Source organism: Nerophis ophidion, linkage group LG12 (genome assembly GCF_033978795.1).
Source record: "Nerophis ophidion isolate RoL-2023_Sa linkage group LG12, RoL_Noph_v1.0, whole genome shotgun sequence".
Taxonomy (NCBI): domain Eukaryota; kingdom Metazoa; phylum Chordata; class Actinopteri; order Syngnathiformes; family Syngnathidae; genus Nerophis; species Nerophis ophidion.
This window is the reverse complement of record NC_084622.1, coordinates 14,385,053-14,399,288: the sequence shown is the minus strand read 5'-3', so window position 1 is coordinate 14,399,288 and position 14,236 is coordinate 14,385,053. Positions and strand designations below refer to the sequence as shown.

The 14,236-nt window shown below is 39.2% G+C and overlaps 1 protein-coding gene across 4 annotated transcripts in view; it reads left to right on the top strand.

Annotated features, from left to right (window-relative positions):
* kcnq1.2 (potassium voltage-gated channel, KQT-like subfamily, member 1.2) overlaps nt 1-14,236 on the top strand; it is a 508,250-nt gene that overhangs the window by 100,109 nt on the left and 393,905 nt on the right. For all 4 annotated transcript variants that reach the window (XM_061916862.1, XM_061916861.1, XM_061916860.1 and 1 more), the window contains exons 8-10: nt 487-597; nt 672-767; nt 10,699-10,836. In XM_061916862.1, coding sequence (XP_061772846.1) covers nt 487-597; nt 672-767; nt 10,699-10,836 — 345 coding nt within the window. The remainder of the gene's footprint in view (nt 1-486; nt 598-671; nt 768-10,698; nt 10,837-14,236) is intronic.

Here is a 14,236-nt window from a genome sequence, read left to right as displayed (position 1 = left end):
GACCCTCGCCCCATCCTTGTTTGTGAATGACTTAGCATTTCATGGAAGCTGCTTTTATACCCAATCATGGCACCCACCTGTTCCCAATTACCCTGCACACCTGTGGGATGTTCCATATAAGTGTTTGATGAGCATTCCTCAACTTTATCAGTATTTATTGCCACCTTTCCCAACTTCTTTGTCACATGTTGCTGGCATCAAATTCTAAAGTTAATGATTATTTGCAACAACAAAAAAAAAGTTTATCAGTTTGAACATCAAATATGTTGTCTTTGTAGCATATTCAACTGAATATGGGTTGAAAAGGATTTGCAAATCATTGTATTCTGTTTATATTTACATCTAACACAATTTCTCAACTCATATGGAAACGGGGTTTGTATTTCTATACTCCGACCACAATCTGGAGTGGTATTCAACCTGGTGAAGTAAGACAACACAGAACTTGATTATGTTTAAATTATGTTCTTCGTCTTCTCCATCCAGGTGACGGTGACCACCATCGGCTACGGAGACAAGATCCCTCAGACGTGGATCGGCAAGGCCATCGCCTCCTGCTTCAGCGTCTTCGCCATCTCCTTCTTTGCTCTGCCGGCTGTAAGTTTCCCTGGAGTCCTTCCGGCATTGTTTGATTGGGTTATGATGGACTAAGTGTGAGCGGGTGTGTTCAGGGGATCCTGGGTTCAGGGTTTGCCCTGAAGGTCCAACAGAAGCAGAGACAGAAACACTTCAACAGACAAATCCCGGCTGCGGCTTGTCTCATCCAGGTGAGCCATTTTAGCATTCAGCACATGTACATCCAGCACAGGGGTCACCAACGCGGTGCCCGCGGGGGCCAGGTCGCCCGTAAAGACCAGATGAGTCGCCCGCTGGCCTGTTCTAAAAATAGCTCAAATAGCAGCACTTACCAGTGAGCTGCCTCTATTTTTTAAATTTTTACTTATTTACTAGCAAGCTGGTCTTGCTTTGCTCCATCCATCCATCCATTTTCTACTGCTTATTCCCTTTTTGGGGGTCCCGGGGGGCGCTGGCGCCTATCTCAGCTACAATCGGGCGGAAGGCGGGGTACACCCTGGACAAGTCGCCACCTCATCGCAGGGCCAACGTTTTTAATTCTAAGAGAGACAAAACTCAAATAGAATTTGAAAATCCAAGAAAATATTTTAAAGACTTGGTCTTCACTTGTTTGAATAAATTCATTTATTTTTTTTACTTTGCTTCTTATAACTTTCAGAAAGATAATATTAGAGGAAAAATACAACCTTAAAAATGATTTTAGGATTTTTAAACACATATACCTTTTTACTTTTTAAATTCATTCTTGACAATTTAAATCAATGTTCAAGTAAATTTATTATTCTTATTGTAAAGAATAATAAATACATTTTAATTTAATTCTTAATTTTAGCTTCTGTTTTTTTGACGAAGAATATTTGTGAAATCTTCAAACTTATTTTGATTAAAATTCAAAAATTATTCTGGCAAATCTAGAAAATCTGTAAAATGAAATTTAAATCTTATTTCAAAGTCTTTTGAATTTTTTTTAAAAGAAGAAATAATGATTTGTCTTCGTCAGAAATATAGCTTGGTCCAATTTGTTATATATTCTAACAAAATGCAGATTGGATTTTAACCTATTTAAAACATGTCATCAAAATTCCAAAATTAATCTTAATCAGGAAAAATTACTAATGATGTTCCATGAATTATTTTTTAAATTTTTTCAAAAATGTTCGAATTAACTAGTTTTTCCTCTTCTTTCTGTTTTGTTTTCTTTTAAACCGTTCAAGTAAGTGTTTTTTTTTTATCATTTATTCTCCACAAAAAACCTTCCGTAAAAGGAATAAAAATGTACAATGGAATGACAAACAGAAATACCCATTTATATATATATATATATATATATATATATATATATATATATATATATATACATTTATATATATATATATATATACATATATATATATATATATATATAGATCTATTTATTAAAGGTAAATTGAGCAAATTGGCTATTTCTGGCAAATTTTTTTAAGTGTGTATCAAACTGGTAGCCCTTCGCATTAATCAGTACCCAAGATGTAGCTCTTGCTTTCAAAAAGGTTGGTGACCCCTGATCTAGCATATATTTTAGTTTTATTAGGATTTCTGTAGAAAGACAAAGATGACACAATGGTCAGAAATCCAAATATTTATGCTTCACCGATGAGACTATTTGGCCAGCACCGTTTTGTCCTATTAATTTCAGCAGCCCTTGAACTCACCATAGCTTGTTGACATGTACAACTTTCTCCAACGCTGCCACAGAAAGACGTGTTTTATGCCACTTCTTTGTCTCATTTTGTCCACCAAAAATTTTATGTCGTGCATGAATGCACAAATGTTGGTGTTGATGTTATTGAGTTGTTGGAGTTCTAATTAAGCATATTTCTGAGCTGCTGATTCGTCTCCGCTTGGGATGGTCTACTGCTGGCCCCACTATGGACTGGACTCTCACTATCATGTTAGATCCACTATGGACTGGACTCTCACACTATTATGTTGGATCCACTATGGACTGGACTCTCACACTATTATGTTGGATCCACTATGGACTGGACTCTCACTATTATGTTAGATCCACTATGGACTGGACTCTCACTATCATGTTAGATCCACTATGGACTGGATTCTCACTATTATATTAGATCCACTATGGACTGGACTCTCACACTATTATGTTAGATCCACTATGGACTGGACTCTCACTATTATGTTAGATCCACTAAGGACTGGACTCTCACTATTATGTTAGATCCACTATGGACTGGACTCTCACTATTATGTTAGATCCACTATGGACTGGACTCTCACTATTATGTTAGATCCACTATAGACTGGACTCTCACACTATTATGTTAGATCCACTGTGGACTGGACCGTCACTATTATGTTAGATCCACTATGGACTGGACTCTCACACTATTATGTTGGATCCACTATGGACTGGACTCTCACAATATTTTGTTAGATCCACTATGGACTGGACTCTAGCTATTATGTTGGATCCACTATGGACTGGACTCTCACACTATTATGTTAGATCCACTATGGACTGGACTCTCACTATTATATTAGATCCAATATGGACTGGACTCTCACTGTTATGTTAGATCCACTATGGACTGGACTCTCACTATTATGTTGGATCCACTATGGACTGGACTCACACACTATTATGTTAAATCCACTATGGACTGGACTCTCACTATTATGTTAGATCCACTATGGACTGGACTCTCACTATTATGTTGGGTCCACTATGGACTGGACTCACACACTATTATGTTAGATCCGCTATGGACTGGACTCTCACTATTATGTTGGATCCACTATGGACTGGATTTTCACTATTATGTTAGATCCACTATGGACTGGACTCTCACTATCATGTTAGATCCACTATGGACTGGACTCACACTATTATGTTAGATCCACTATGGACTGGACTCTCACTATCGTGTTAGATCCACTATGGACTGGACTCTCACACTATTATGTTAGATCCACTATAGACTGGACTCTCACTATTATGTTGGATCCACTATGGACTGGACTCTTACACTATTATGTTAAATCCACTATGGACTGGACTCTCACTATCATGTTAGATCCACCACGGACCGGACTCTCACACTATTATGTTAGATCCACTATGCACTGGACTCTCACACTATTATGTTAGATCCACTATGAACTGGACTCTCACTATCATGTTAGATCCACTATGGACTGGACTCTCACACTATTTATTATGTTGGATCCACTATGGACTGGACTCTCACTATAATGTTAGATCCACTATGGACTGGACTCTCACACTATTATGTTAGATCCACTATGGACTGGACTCTCACACTATTATGTTAGATGCACTATGGACTGGACTCTCACACTATTATGTTAGATCCACTATGGACTGGACTCTCACACTATTATGTTAGATCCACTATGGACTGGACTTTCACTATTATGTTAAATCCACTATGGACTGAACTCTCACACTATTATGTTAGATCCACTATGGACTGGACTCTCACATTATTATGTTAGATCCACTATGGACTGGACTCTCACACTATTATGTTAGATCCACTATGGACTGGACTCTCACTATTATGTTAGATCCACTATGGACTGGACTCTCACTATTATGTTAGATCCACTATGGACTGGACTCTCACTATTATGTTAGATCCACTATGGACTGGATTTTCACTATTATGTTAGATTCACTATGGACTGGACTCTCACACTATTATGTTAGATCCACTATGGACTGGACTCTCACTATCATGTTAGATCCACTATGGACTGGACTCTCACACTATTATGTTAGATCCACTATGGACTGGACTCTCACTATCGTGTTAGATCCACTATGGACTGGACTCTCACACTATTATGTTAGATCCACTATAGACTGGACTCTCACTATTATGTTGGATCCACTATGGACTGGACTCTTACACTATTATGTTAAATCCACTATGGACTGGACTCTCACTATCATGTTAGATCCACCACGGACTGGACTCTCACACTATTATGTTAGATCCACTATGCACTGGACTCTCACACTATTATGTTAGATCCACTATGAACTGGACTCTCACTATCATGTTAGATCCACTATGGACTGGACTCTCACACTATTTATTATGTTAGATCCACTATGGACTGGACTCTCACTATAATGTTAGATCCACTATGGACTGGACTCTCACACTATTATGTTAGATCCACTATGGACTGGACTCTCACACTATTATGTTAGATGCACTATGGACTGGACTCTCACACTATTATGTTAGATCCACTATGGACTGGACTCTCACACTATTATGTTAGATCCACTATGGACTGGACTTTCACTATTATGTTAAATCCACTATGGACTGAACTCTCACACTATTATGTTAGATCCACTATGGACTGGACTCTCACATTATTATGTTAGATCCACTATGGACTGGACTCTCACACTATTATGTTAGATCCACTATGGACTGGACTCTCACTATTATGTTAGATCCACTATGGACTGGACTCACACTATTATGTTAGATCCACTATGGACTGGACTCTCACTATTATGTTAGATCCACTATGGACTGGACTCACACACTATTATGTTAGATCCACTATGGACTGGACTCTTACTATTATGTTAGATCCACTATGGACTGGACTCTCACTATTATATTAGATCCAATATGGACTGGACTCTCGCTATTATGTTAGATCCACTATGGACTGGACTCTCACTATCATGTTAGATCCACTATGGACTGGACTCTCACACTATTATGTTAGATCCACTATGGACAGGACTCTCACACTATTATGTTAGATCCACTATGGACTGGACTCTCACACTATTATGTTAGATCCACTATAGACTGGACTCTCACACTATTATGTTAGATCCACTATGGACAGGACTCTCACACTATTATGTTAGATCCACTATGGACTGGACTCTCACACTATTATGTTAGATCCACTATAGACTGGACTCTCACACTATTATGTTAGATCCACTATGGACTGGACTCTCACACTATTATGTTAGATCCACTATGGACTGGACTCTCACACTATTATGTTAGATCCACTATGGACTGGACTCTCACACTATGTTAGATCCACTATGGACTGGACTCTCACACTATTATGTTAGATCCACTATGGACTGGACTCTCACTATTATTTTAGATCCAATATGGACTGGACTCTCACTATTACGTTGGATCCACTATGGACTGGACTCTCACTATCATGTTAGATCCACTATGGGCTGGATTCTCACACTCTTATGTTAGATCCACTATGGACTGGACTCTTACTATTATGTTAGATCCACTATGGACTGGACTCTCACTATTAGATCCAATATGGACTGGACTCTCACTATTATGTTAGATCCACTATGGACTGGACTCTCACTATCATGTTAGATCCACTATGGACTGGACTCTCACTATCATGTTAGATCCACTATGGGCTGGATTCTCACACTCTTATGTTAGATCCACTATGGACTGGACTCTTACTATTATGTTAGATCCACTATGGACTGGACTCTCACTATTAGATCCAATATGGACTGGACTCTCACTATTATGTTAGATCCACTATGGACTGGACTCTCACTATCATGTTAGATCCACTATGGACTGAACTCTCACAAATCATGTTAGATCCACTGTGGACTGGACTCTCACACTATTATGTTAGATCCACTATGGACTGGACTCTCACTATTATGTTAGATCCACTATGGACTGGGCTCTCACTATTAGATCCACTATGGACTGGACTCTCACTATTATGTTGGATCCATCATGGACTGGACTTTCACAATATTATGTTATATCCACTATGGACTGGACTCTCACTATTATGTTAGATCCTCTATGGACTGGACTCTCACTATTATGTTGGATCCACTATGGACTGGACTCTCACTATTATGTTAGATCCACTATGGACTGGACTCTCACAAATCATGTTGGATCCACTGTGGACTGGACTTTCACAATATTATGTTAGATCCACTATGGACTGGACACTCACTATTATGTTGGATCCATTATGGACTGGACTTTCACAATATTATGTTAGACCCACTCGACATCCATTGCTTCTGGTGTTCTCCTCACCTCCCAGGGGTGATCATGGGTGATGGGTCAAATGCAGAGAAAATTTTGCCACACCTAGTGTGTGTGTGACAATCATTGCTACTCGAACTTTATTATCTATATCTAACATTGGCTGCATTTCTGATAGTTGTGTGTCATGTTGTTCCAGACCACAGCAAATGTAAAAGTGTCACTTTTCCTCTATCTGTCATCAAACTCTTAAAGGGGGCCTATAAGGAATTTTGTTTGTTCTGACTTAAAAATGTTACAATTTTGGATGGGCACTTTGGCATGAGATTAGAGTATTTCCTTGAATTGCCGCCGGGTATATAGTATGCGCCTGGCTAGAATTACTGCCGGGTCAAACTCGACTTGCAAAATAATTATCGCATGCTTAGTATTACTGCCGGCTCAGGATTAACGCCGGGTCAAACTCGTTTCCCAAAATATTATTTTTATTAGCGCATGTCTAGAAACTGGTTCCGCCAAATAATTGGCATATGCCTAGAATTTCCGCCGGGTCAAACTCGTCATGTCACGAGTCATCATTTTCAAAATGGAGGAGGCTGATTTCAATCATTTGAAATCGCATAAAGGGAAGAAGATTAAGAGCTATTCAGTAGGATTTAAGGTCCAAGCTATTGAATATGCTAAAAAGAACAGTAAGCAGTTATGTTTTATTAATATACCGTAGCTGCGTGTGTCAAATATGAGTCATTAAATGACTCCCGCCTCCTGGTGGTAGAGGGCGGTAGTGATCCTTCTTGCGACTACTCTGCTGCAGAAGAAGTGACAACAAGCAGCAAGAGTGTGCATTTTTTCCTCCCGCTTGCACTTTTAACATGGAAGATTACATATCTAAAATAAAACAGTTTTCTAAACGGGACTTTCAATCAAAGCGTGAGGGAATAAAGGAAGATCTCCATCGAGACAGACTTTTAAAACTGAAGAAAGATAAGGAAGACTTCTGTAAACAAGTTATAGATGCTTTTGATCAGAAGGACTTCATTTATAAGTAAAGTTAAGACCATAGTAACGTTTTTTTTTAATAAATTTGCTTTTCATGATGGTATCATTACATCAAACTTAAATTTATAAGCGCAGGTCTAAATTTACCGCATGCCTTTGGAAAGCGCCGGAGTGAGAAGAGGTTTTAAATAAATTAGCGCCCCGGCGGCAATTCAAGGAATTACGGTATACTCAGTTTTGGATGTTTCTGATTGCGGCGATTTGCAGTCTGGCTACGTTGCTGCGAGGTTTAACTAATTTTGTGGCCGGTGAATCTATATATTGTTTATGAAGTTTATATTTGAGCGTGTCTGGGGGGAAAAATGGCGACGACGACTCCAAGATTTACATTTAAGCAGTTTACATTTTCAAAAGATAAACTATGTTACTTTTCATGTGCAATCTCGTCTTGCAGGCTGACTCAAAAACAAGTTATAAAAGTGACTTTGGAGCAAAAACTGATGCACAATTTAATAAAAGGCCTACTGAAATTAGATGTTCTTATTTAAACGGGGATAGCAGGTCCATTCTATGTGTCATAATTGATCATTTCGCGATATTGCCATATTTTTGCTGAAAGGATTTAGTAGAGAACATCGATGAAAAAGTTCGCAACTTTTGGTCGCTAATAAAAAAGCCTTGCCTGTACCGGAAGTAGCAGACGATGTGCGCGTGACGTCACAGGTTGTGGAGCTCCTCACATCTGAACATTGTTTACAATCATGGCCACCAGCAGCGAGAGCGATTCGGACCGAGAAAGCGACGATTTCCCTATTAATTTGAGTGATGATGAAAGATTTGTGGATGAGGAAAGTGAGAGTGAAGGACTAGAACAAAAAACAAAAAAAGACGAGGGCAGTGGGAGCGATTCAGATAGGGAAGATGCTGTGAGAGGTGCCGTTGCAGGACCACTCGCCTATGCCCAACCGCAACAAGGGATAGAGCCATCCTGCTTTGAACCTGACGCTGACGGCCAGGAGGACGCTGCGGATATTGATGCTGGAGTAGCACACGACATAGATCGCCTTCAGAATACAGAATGGTAAAATGTTGTTTATTAATACACATAACACACTGTACTTTGTGTGTGTGGTCCAATCCAACCGTGTTCGCTTGACATCTCTGTTCCATAGCAAAGCTTCACCGTCATCTTTCGGGAATGTAAACAATGAAACACCGGCTGTGTTTGTGTTGCTAAAGCCGGCCGCAAAACACCGCTTCCCACCTACAGCGTTCTTCTTTGATGTCTCCAGTGTTCATTGAACAAATTGAAAAAGATGTCCGGAATACCGTGGAATTTTGCGACTTAATAGCTGGGCACGATGCTGGACCAAAATGTCCTCTACAATGCGCAACGTCCCGCGCAGGCGTCATCATACCGAGAATGTTTTCAGCAGGATTTTTCGGCGCAAAATTTAAAATTGCACTTTAGTAAGCTAACCCGGCCGTATCGGCATGTGTTGCAATGTTAATATTTCATCATTGATTTATAAACTATCAGACTGCGTGGTCGGTAGTAGTGGGTTTCAGTAGGCCTTTAAATCAAAGCGTGTCCAATGCATTTTATCGAGACCAAAGGGAAGTGTAGGAAGTGAATACTTTACAGCAGTAGTGTCGAACTCAAGTACAGAATGGGCCAAAATTTTAAACTGAACAAAGCCGCGGGCCAAAGTTCAACAAATTAACCTTTTAAAAGGGACCCGGACAACTTTTGCACTGAATATTGAACAAGCAAGGCTTACATAACTTTATAGCGACATGCAAAATCCCGTTTCAAATAATAACAATAAAATATCAATAATTATTGCTCAGTTTGCTACACCGATTTGCTTTAACACTGAATATGGAACAAGCAACGCTTATATAACTTAATAGTGCAAAATCAACTTTCAAAAAACAAACGAAAAAAAACATTAAAAGGCATATTAAATACAATTTTAATAAAAAAATAAATGCTTCTTTTCTATTTGCAGCCTTCTGAGGTAAAAATCAACATTAACTTTTTCCACAGGCTAATACATTTTGAAAATAAATGGGGGGGCGGGGGGGTTGTTGGTAGCGGGGGGGTTTATATTGTAGCGTCCCGGAAGAGTTATTGCTGCAAGGGGTTCTGGGTATTTTTTCTGTTGTTTATGTTGTGTTACGGTGCGGATGTTCTCCCGAAATGTGTTTGTCATTATTTTTTGGTGTGGGTTCACAGTATGGCGCATATTTGTAACAGTGTTAAAGTTGTTTATACTGCCACCTTCAGTGTGACCTGTGTGGCTGTTGACCAAGTATGACTTGCATTCACATACCTGTGTGTAGAAGCCGCATATATTATGTGACTGGGCCGGCACACTGTTTGTATGGAGGAAAAGCGGAAGTGACAACAGGTTGTAGAGGGCGCTAAAGGCAGTGCCTTTAAGGCATGCCCCCAATATTGTTGTCCAGGTGGAAATCGGGAGAATTTTTTTCGGGAGGGACTGTGAAATTCGGGAGGGTTGGCAAGTATGAGTATCAGCGGTGAATGCTGTATAATACCGGCGGGCCAGCTCTAATGTTAATTTCATATTGCCCCAAGGGCCAAATGAAATTACACGGCGGGCCAGAGTTTGACACCCATGCTTTACAGGAAGGGTTTGAAATGCCATTTTATCACAACTAACTGTCATGCAAGTAACTACTGTTGATAGTAATGATCTGAAAACAACTACACACCTTTGATGAGTACCGCTGTCAGCTTTCAGTTCTCTTTTAGCTGTCATACCCTTGAGAAAGAGTATAAACACAGAACAAGACTTGCAAAAGGCATTGGAGCGAGCACCTCCAACAATAAGTAACCATCCTCAACATCATCTTCTTCGGATGTTCTACTTCCTTCCTCTGCAGGATCGGTTTGGTTAGCTGTCCCAGTTCTATTACGATTCTGTCCCCAGGATGTTCTCTGCCTTGAGATTTTAGGTCCAAGAGTTCCGAAGGCCCCCTGCATAGTTTTTAAAAAAAGCGGTGTGTGTTTTTCCAGACACTGTGGCGGTGCTACGCGGCAGAGAAACCCAACGGCTGTCTGGCGACGTGGAAAATGTACGTGCTAACCCCCGAGGCCATCGCTGCCACGGAACCGGACAACTCCAGTCCGACCATCAGGAAGCTCAACATCTCGGTAATACTTCGGTCTTTACACGCTTTGCACACGCTCACTTGTTTTGGAATATTATGGGAAAAACATATTTTAAAAGTCTACTACAATATAGGAACAGAGTATTTATTGATGTTCGGCAGTAATATTAATCCCGAAAACTTGTTCTTCAACACCAAATTTGAGAAAAAAAAACTATTTCCTTCACTTGTTTGTTACAATTTTAAGAGAGAAACCATTCAAACGCTCACTTTAAGACATCATGAAGAAAAAAAATCATTTTCTCATGTTGTCTGGTTCAAACACTGATGACATCTGTTAAACAGACAAGAAGCAAGGAATCATGCAGAGACAGAGTTCAATTTTGCTCAATGAGGAGAGAAGTATTGGGCTGTACACTTAGTTACAGTTAATAATAATAATAATAATACATTTTATTTATAAGGCACCTTTCTGGGAACTCAAGGACACCGTACAAAATCAAAACAATAAAATCTAATTGGATAAAAACAACAACAACAACAAATATAGATAAGACAAGAGGATTATAGTGATTAAGCAGTCCGGAATAGGTGTGTTTTGAGTCTTGACTTGAAGAGGGATATTGAGTCCAAGTTACGAAGGTCGGGGGGCAAAGAGTTCCGAAGATGTGGGGCAGACCGGCTGAAAGCTCGGGCACCTATGGTGAACAGTTTAGATAAGGGGACAGTGAGATGGATGGATGAAGAGGATCTTAGGGAACGTGAGGGCGTGGCGACATGGAGAAGGTCAGAGTTCCAACCTACACTCTAAGGTCCAGTCCCAAGTTCTCCTCTGTTTATTCGGAAGGGCCCTGGTTACATCACTGAGGCTGCTTCTGAAGGAAGGGGGGGTAAAAATGTGCTGACACTCGTGATATCGCCCTGTCTCTGCTTTGTCTGCGTCACGATACTCGATGTTCGCCCTCGGCAGTCAGCAGGCCGGGTCCGGACACAAACACTGATCTGAAAAGACTCGCAATCCAAAATTGCAAGTTGTCCCTTTGCACGGATGGAAAAGTACAACTTCAGCACAATTGATAATAACTATAGCAACGGCCTTTAATTATAAGAGTTGTGTGATAACTTATACATGATTATTCTAACAAATAACAGCTGATAGGACGTATCTCTGTCTCCGTGTGTTGATGTTGTGTGCAGGAAGTGTGTCAGTGTTGTTATTGCGCCACACAAAGGAGGCCATATTGTCACTTCCTGGCTGGACTAGCATGTTTAGCACACACTGTTTATTTATTTGTGTACATACAGACATCATTTTGTATGACATGATTGTTTCTTTCGTTAATATCAGAGTCCGTCCTGCAAAAAGGTCATCCTTACAAGCACTCAGCTTATGGACACTTCAAATATACATCATCATATACACAATACAGTACACAAATCTACCCACCTAATATTTATTTACCAATTCATAGCATCATGTTGGCATTAGAGATGTCCGATAATGGCTTTTTTGTTGATTTAATACAAAATAAAAAAATAAAAATAATACAAAATTCTTCTGCGGCCCGGTACCAATCGAGTCCGCGGCCCGGTTGTTGGGGACCATTGTACTAGAGCATACTTGGCAACCTTGAGATCTCCAAATTCGGGACATGGGGGTAGGGGGCACGGGTGTGAGGATGGCAGGGTTGGGGGACAGGGTTTGGTGGTAGCGTGGGGCGTATATTGTAGCGTCCCAGAAGAGTTAGTGCTGCAAGGGGTTCTGGGTATTCGTTGTGTTACGGTGAGGATGTTCTCCCCAAATGTGTTTGTCATTCTTGTTTGGTGTGGGTTCACAGTGTGGCGCGTATTTGTAACTGTGTTAAACTTGTTTATGCGGCCACCCTCAGTGTGACCTGTATGGCTGTTGACCAAGTATGATTACATTCACTGGTGTGTGTGTGTGTAGAAGCCGTAGATATTATGTGACTGGGCCGACACGCTGTTTGTATGGAGCACAAGCAGCCGTGAGGACAGGTTGTAGAGGACGCTAAAGACAGTGACTTGAAGGCGCAACCCCAATATTGTTGTCACGGTGGAAATCGGGAGAAATTTGGGAGAATGGTTGCCCCGGGAGAATGGAGAGGGTTGGCAAATATGACCTACGTCTGTGTTATACATCGGCGCTTTAAAAAGTCATTATTTTTACTTCTTGAAACCGATACCGATAATTTCCGATATTACATTTTAAAGCAGGGGTCACCAACGCGGTGCCCGCGGGCACCAGGTAGCCCATAAAAACCAGATGAGTCGCCCGCTGGCCTGTTCTAAAAATAGCTCAAATAGCAGCACTTACCTGTGAGCTGCCTCTATTTATTTTTTTTTATTTACTAGCAAGCTGGTCTCGCTTTGCTCGACATTTTTAATTCTAAGAGAGACAAAACTCAAATAGAATTTGAAAATCCAAGAAAATAATTTAAAAAGTTGGTCTTCACTTGTTTAAATACATTCATTTATTTTTTTACTTTGCTTCTTATAATTTTCAGAAAGACAATTTTAGAGAAAAAAATACAACCTCAAAATGATTTTAGGATTTTTAAACACATAACTTTTTACCTTTTTAAATTCCTTCCTCTTCTTTCCTGACAATTTAAATCAATGTACAAGTAAATTTATGTTTTTTATTGTAATTAATAATAAATACATTTAAATTTAATTATTCATTTTAGCTTCTATTTTTTTCGACGAAAAATATTGGTGAAAAATATCTTCAAACTTATTATGATTAAAATTCAAAAAAAATATTCTGGCAAATCTAGAAAATCTTTTGAATCAAGTTTAAACCTTATTTCAAAGTCTTGAAAAATTCTGGAAAATCTAGAAGAAATAATGATTTGTCTTTGTTAGAAATATAGCTTGGTCCAATTTTTTATATATTTTAACGAAGTGCAGATTGGATTTTAACCTATTTAAAACATGTCATTAAATTCTAAAATTAATTTTAATCGTGAAAAATTACTAATGATGTTCCATAAATGTTTTTTTATTTTTTCAAAGAGATTTGAATTAGCTAGTTTTTCCTCTTCTTTTTTTCGGTAGAATTTTGAATTTTAAAGAGTCGGAATTGAAGATAAACTATGTTTCAAAATTTTATTTTCATTTTTTTTCGTGTTTTCTCCTCTTTTAAACCGTACCATTAAGTGTTTTTTTCATCATTTATTCTCTACAAAAAACCTTCCGTAAAAGGAAAAAAATGTACGACGGAATGACAGACAGAAATACAATTTATTTAAGTGTGTATCAAACTGGTAGCCCTTCGCATTAATCAGTACCCAAGAATAGCTCTTGGTTTCAAAAAGGTTGGTGACCCCTGTTTTAAAGCATTTATCGCCCGATAATTTGGACATCTTTAGTTGACATTTATCAAGAAGGAATCTCTAAATCCACCAAACCAGTCTCAATAT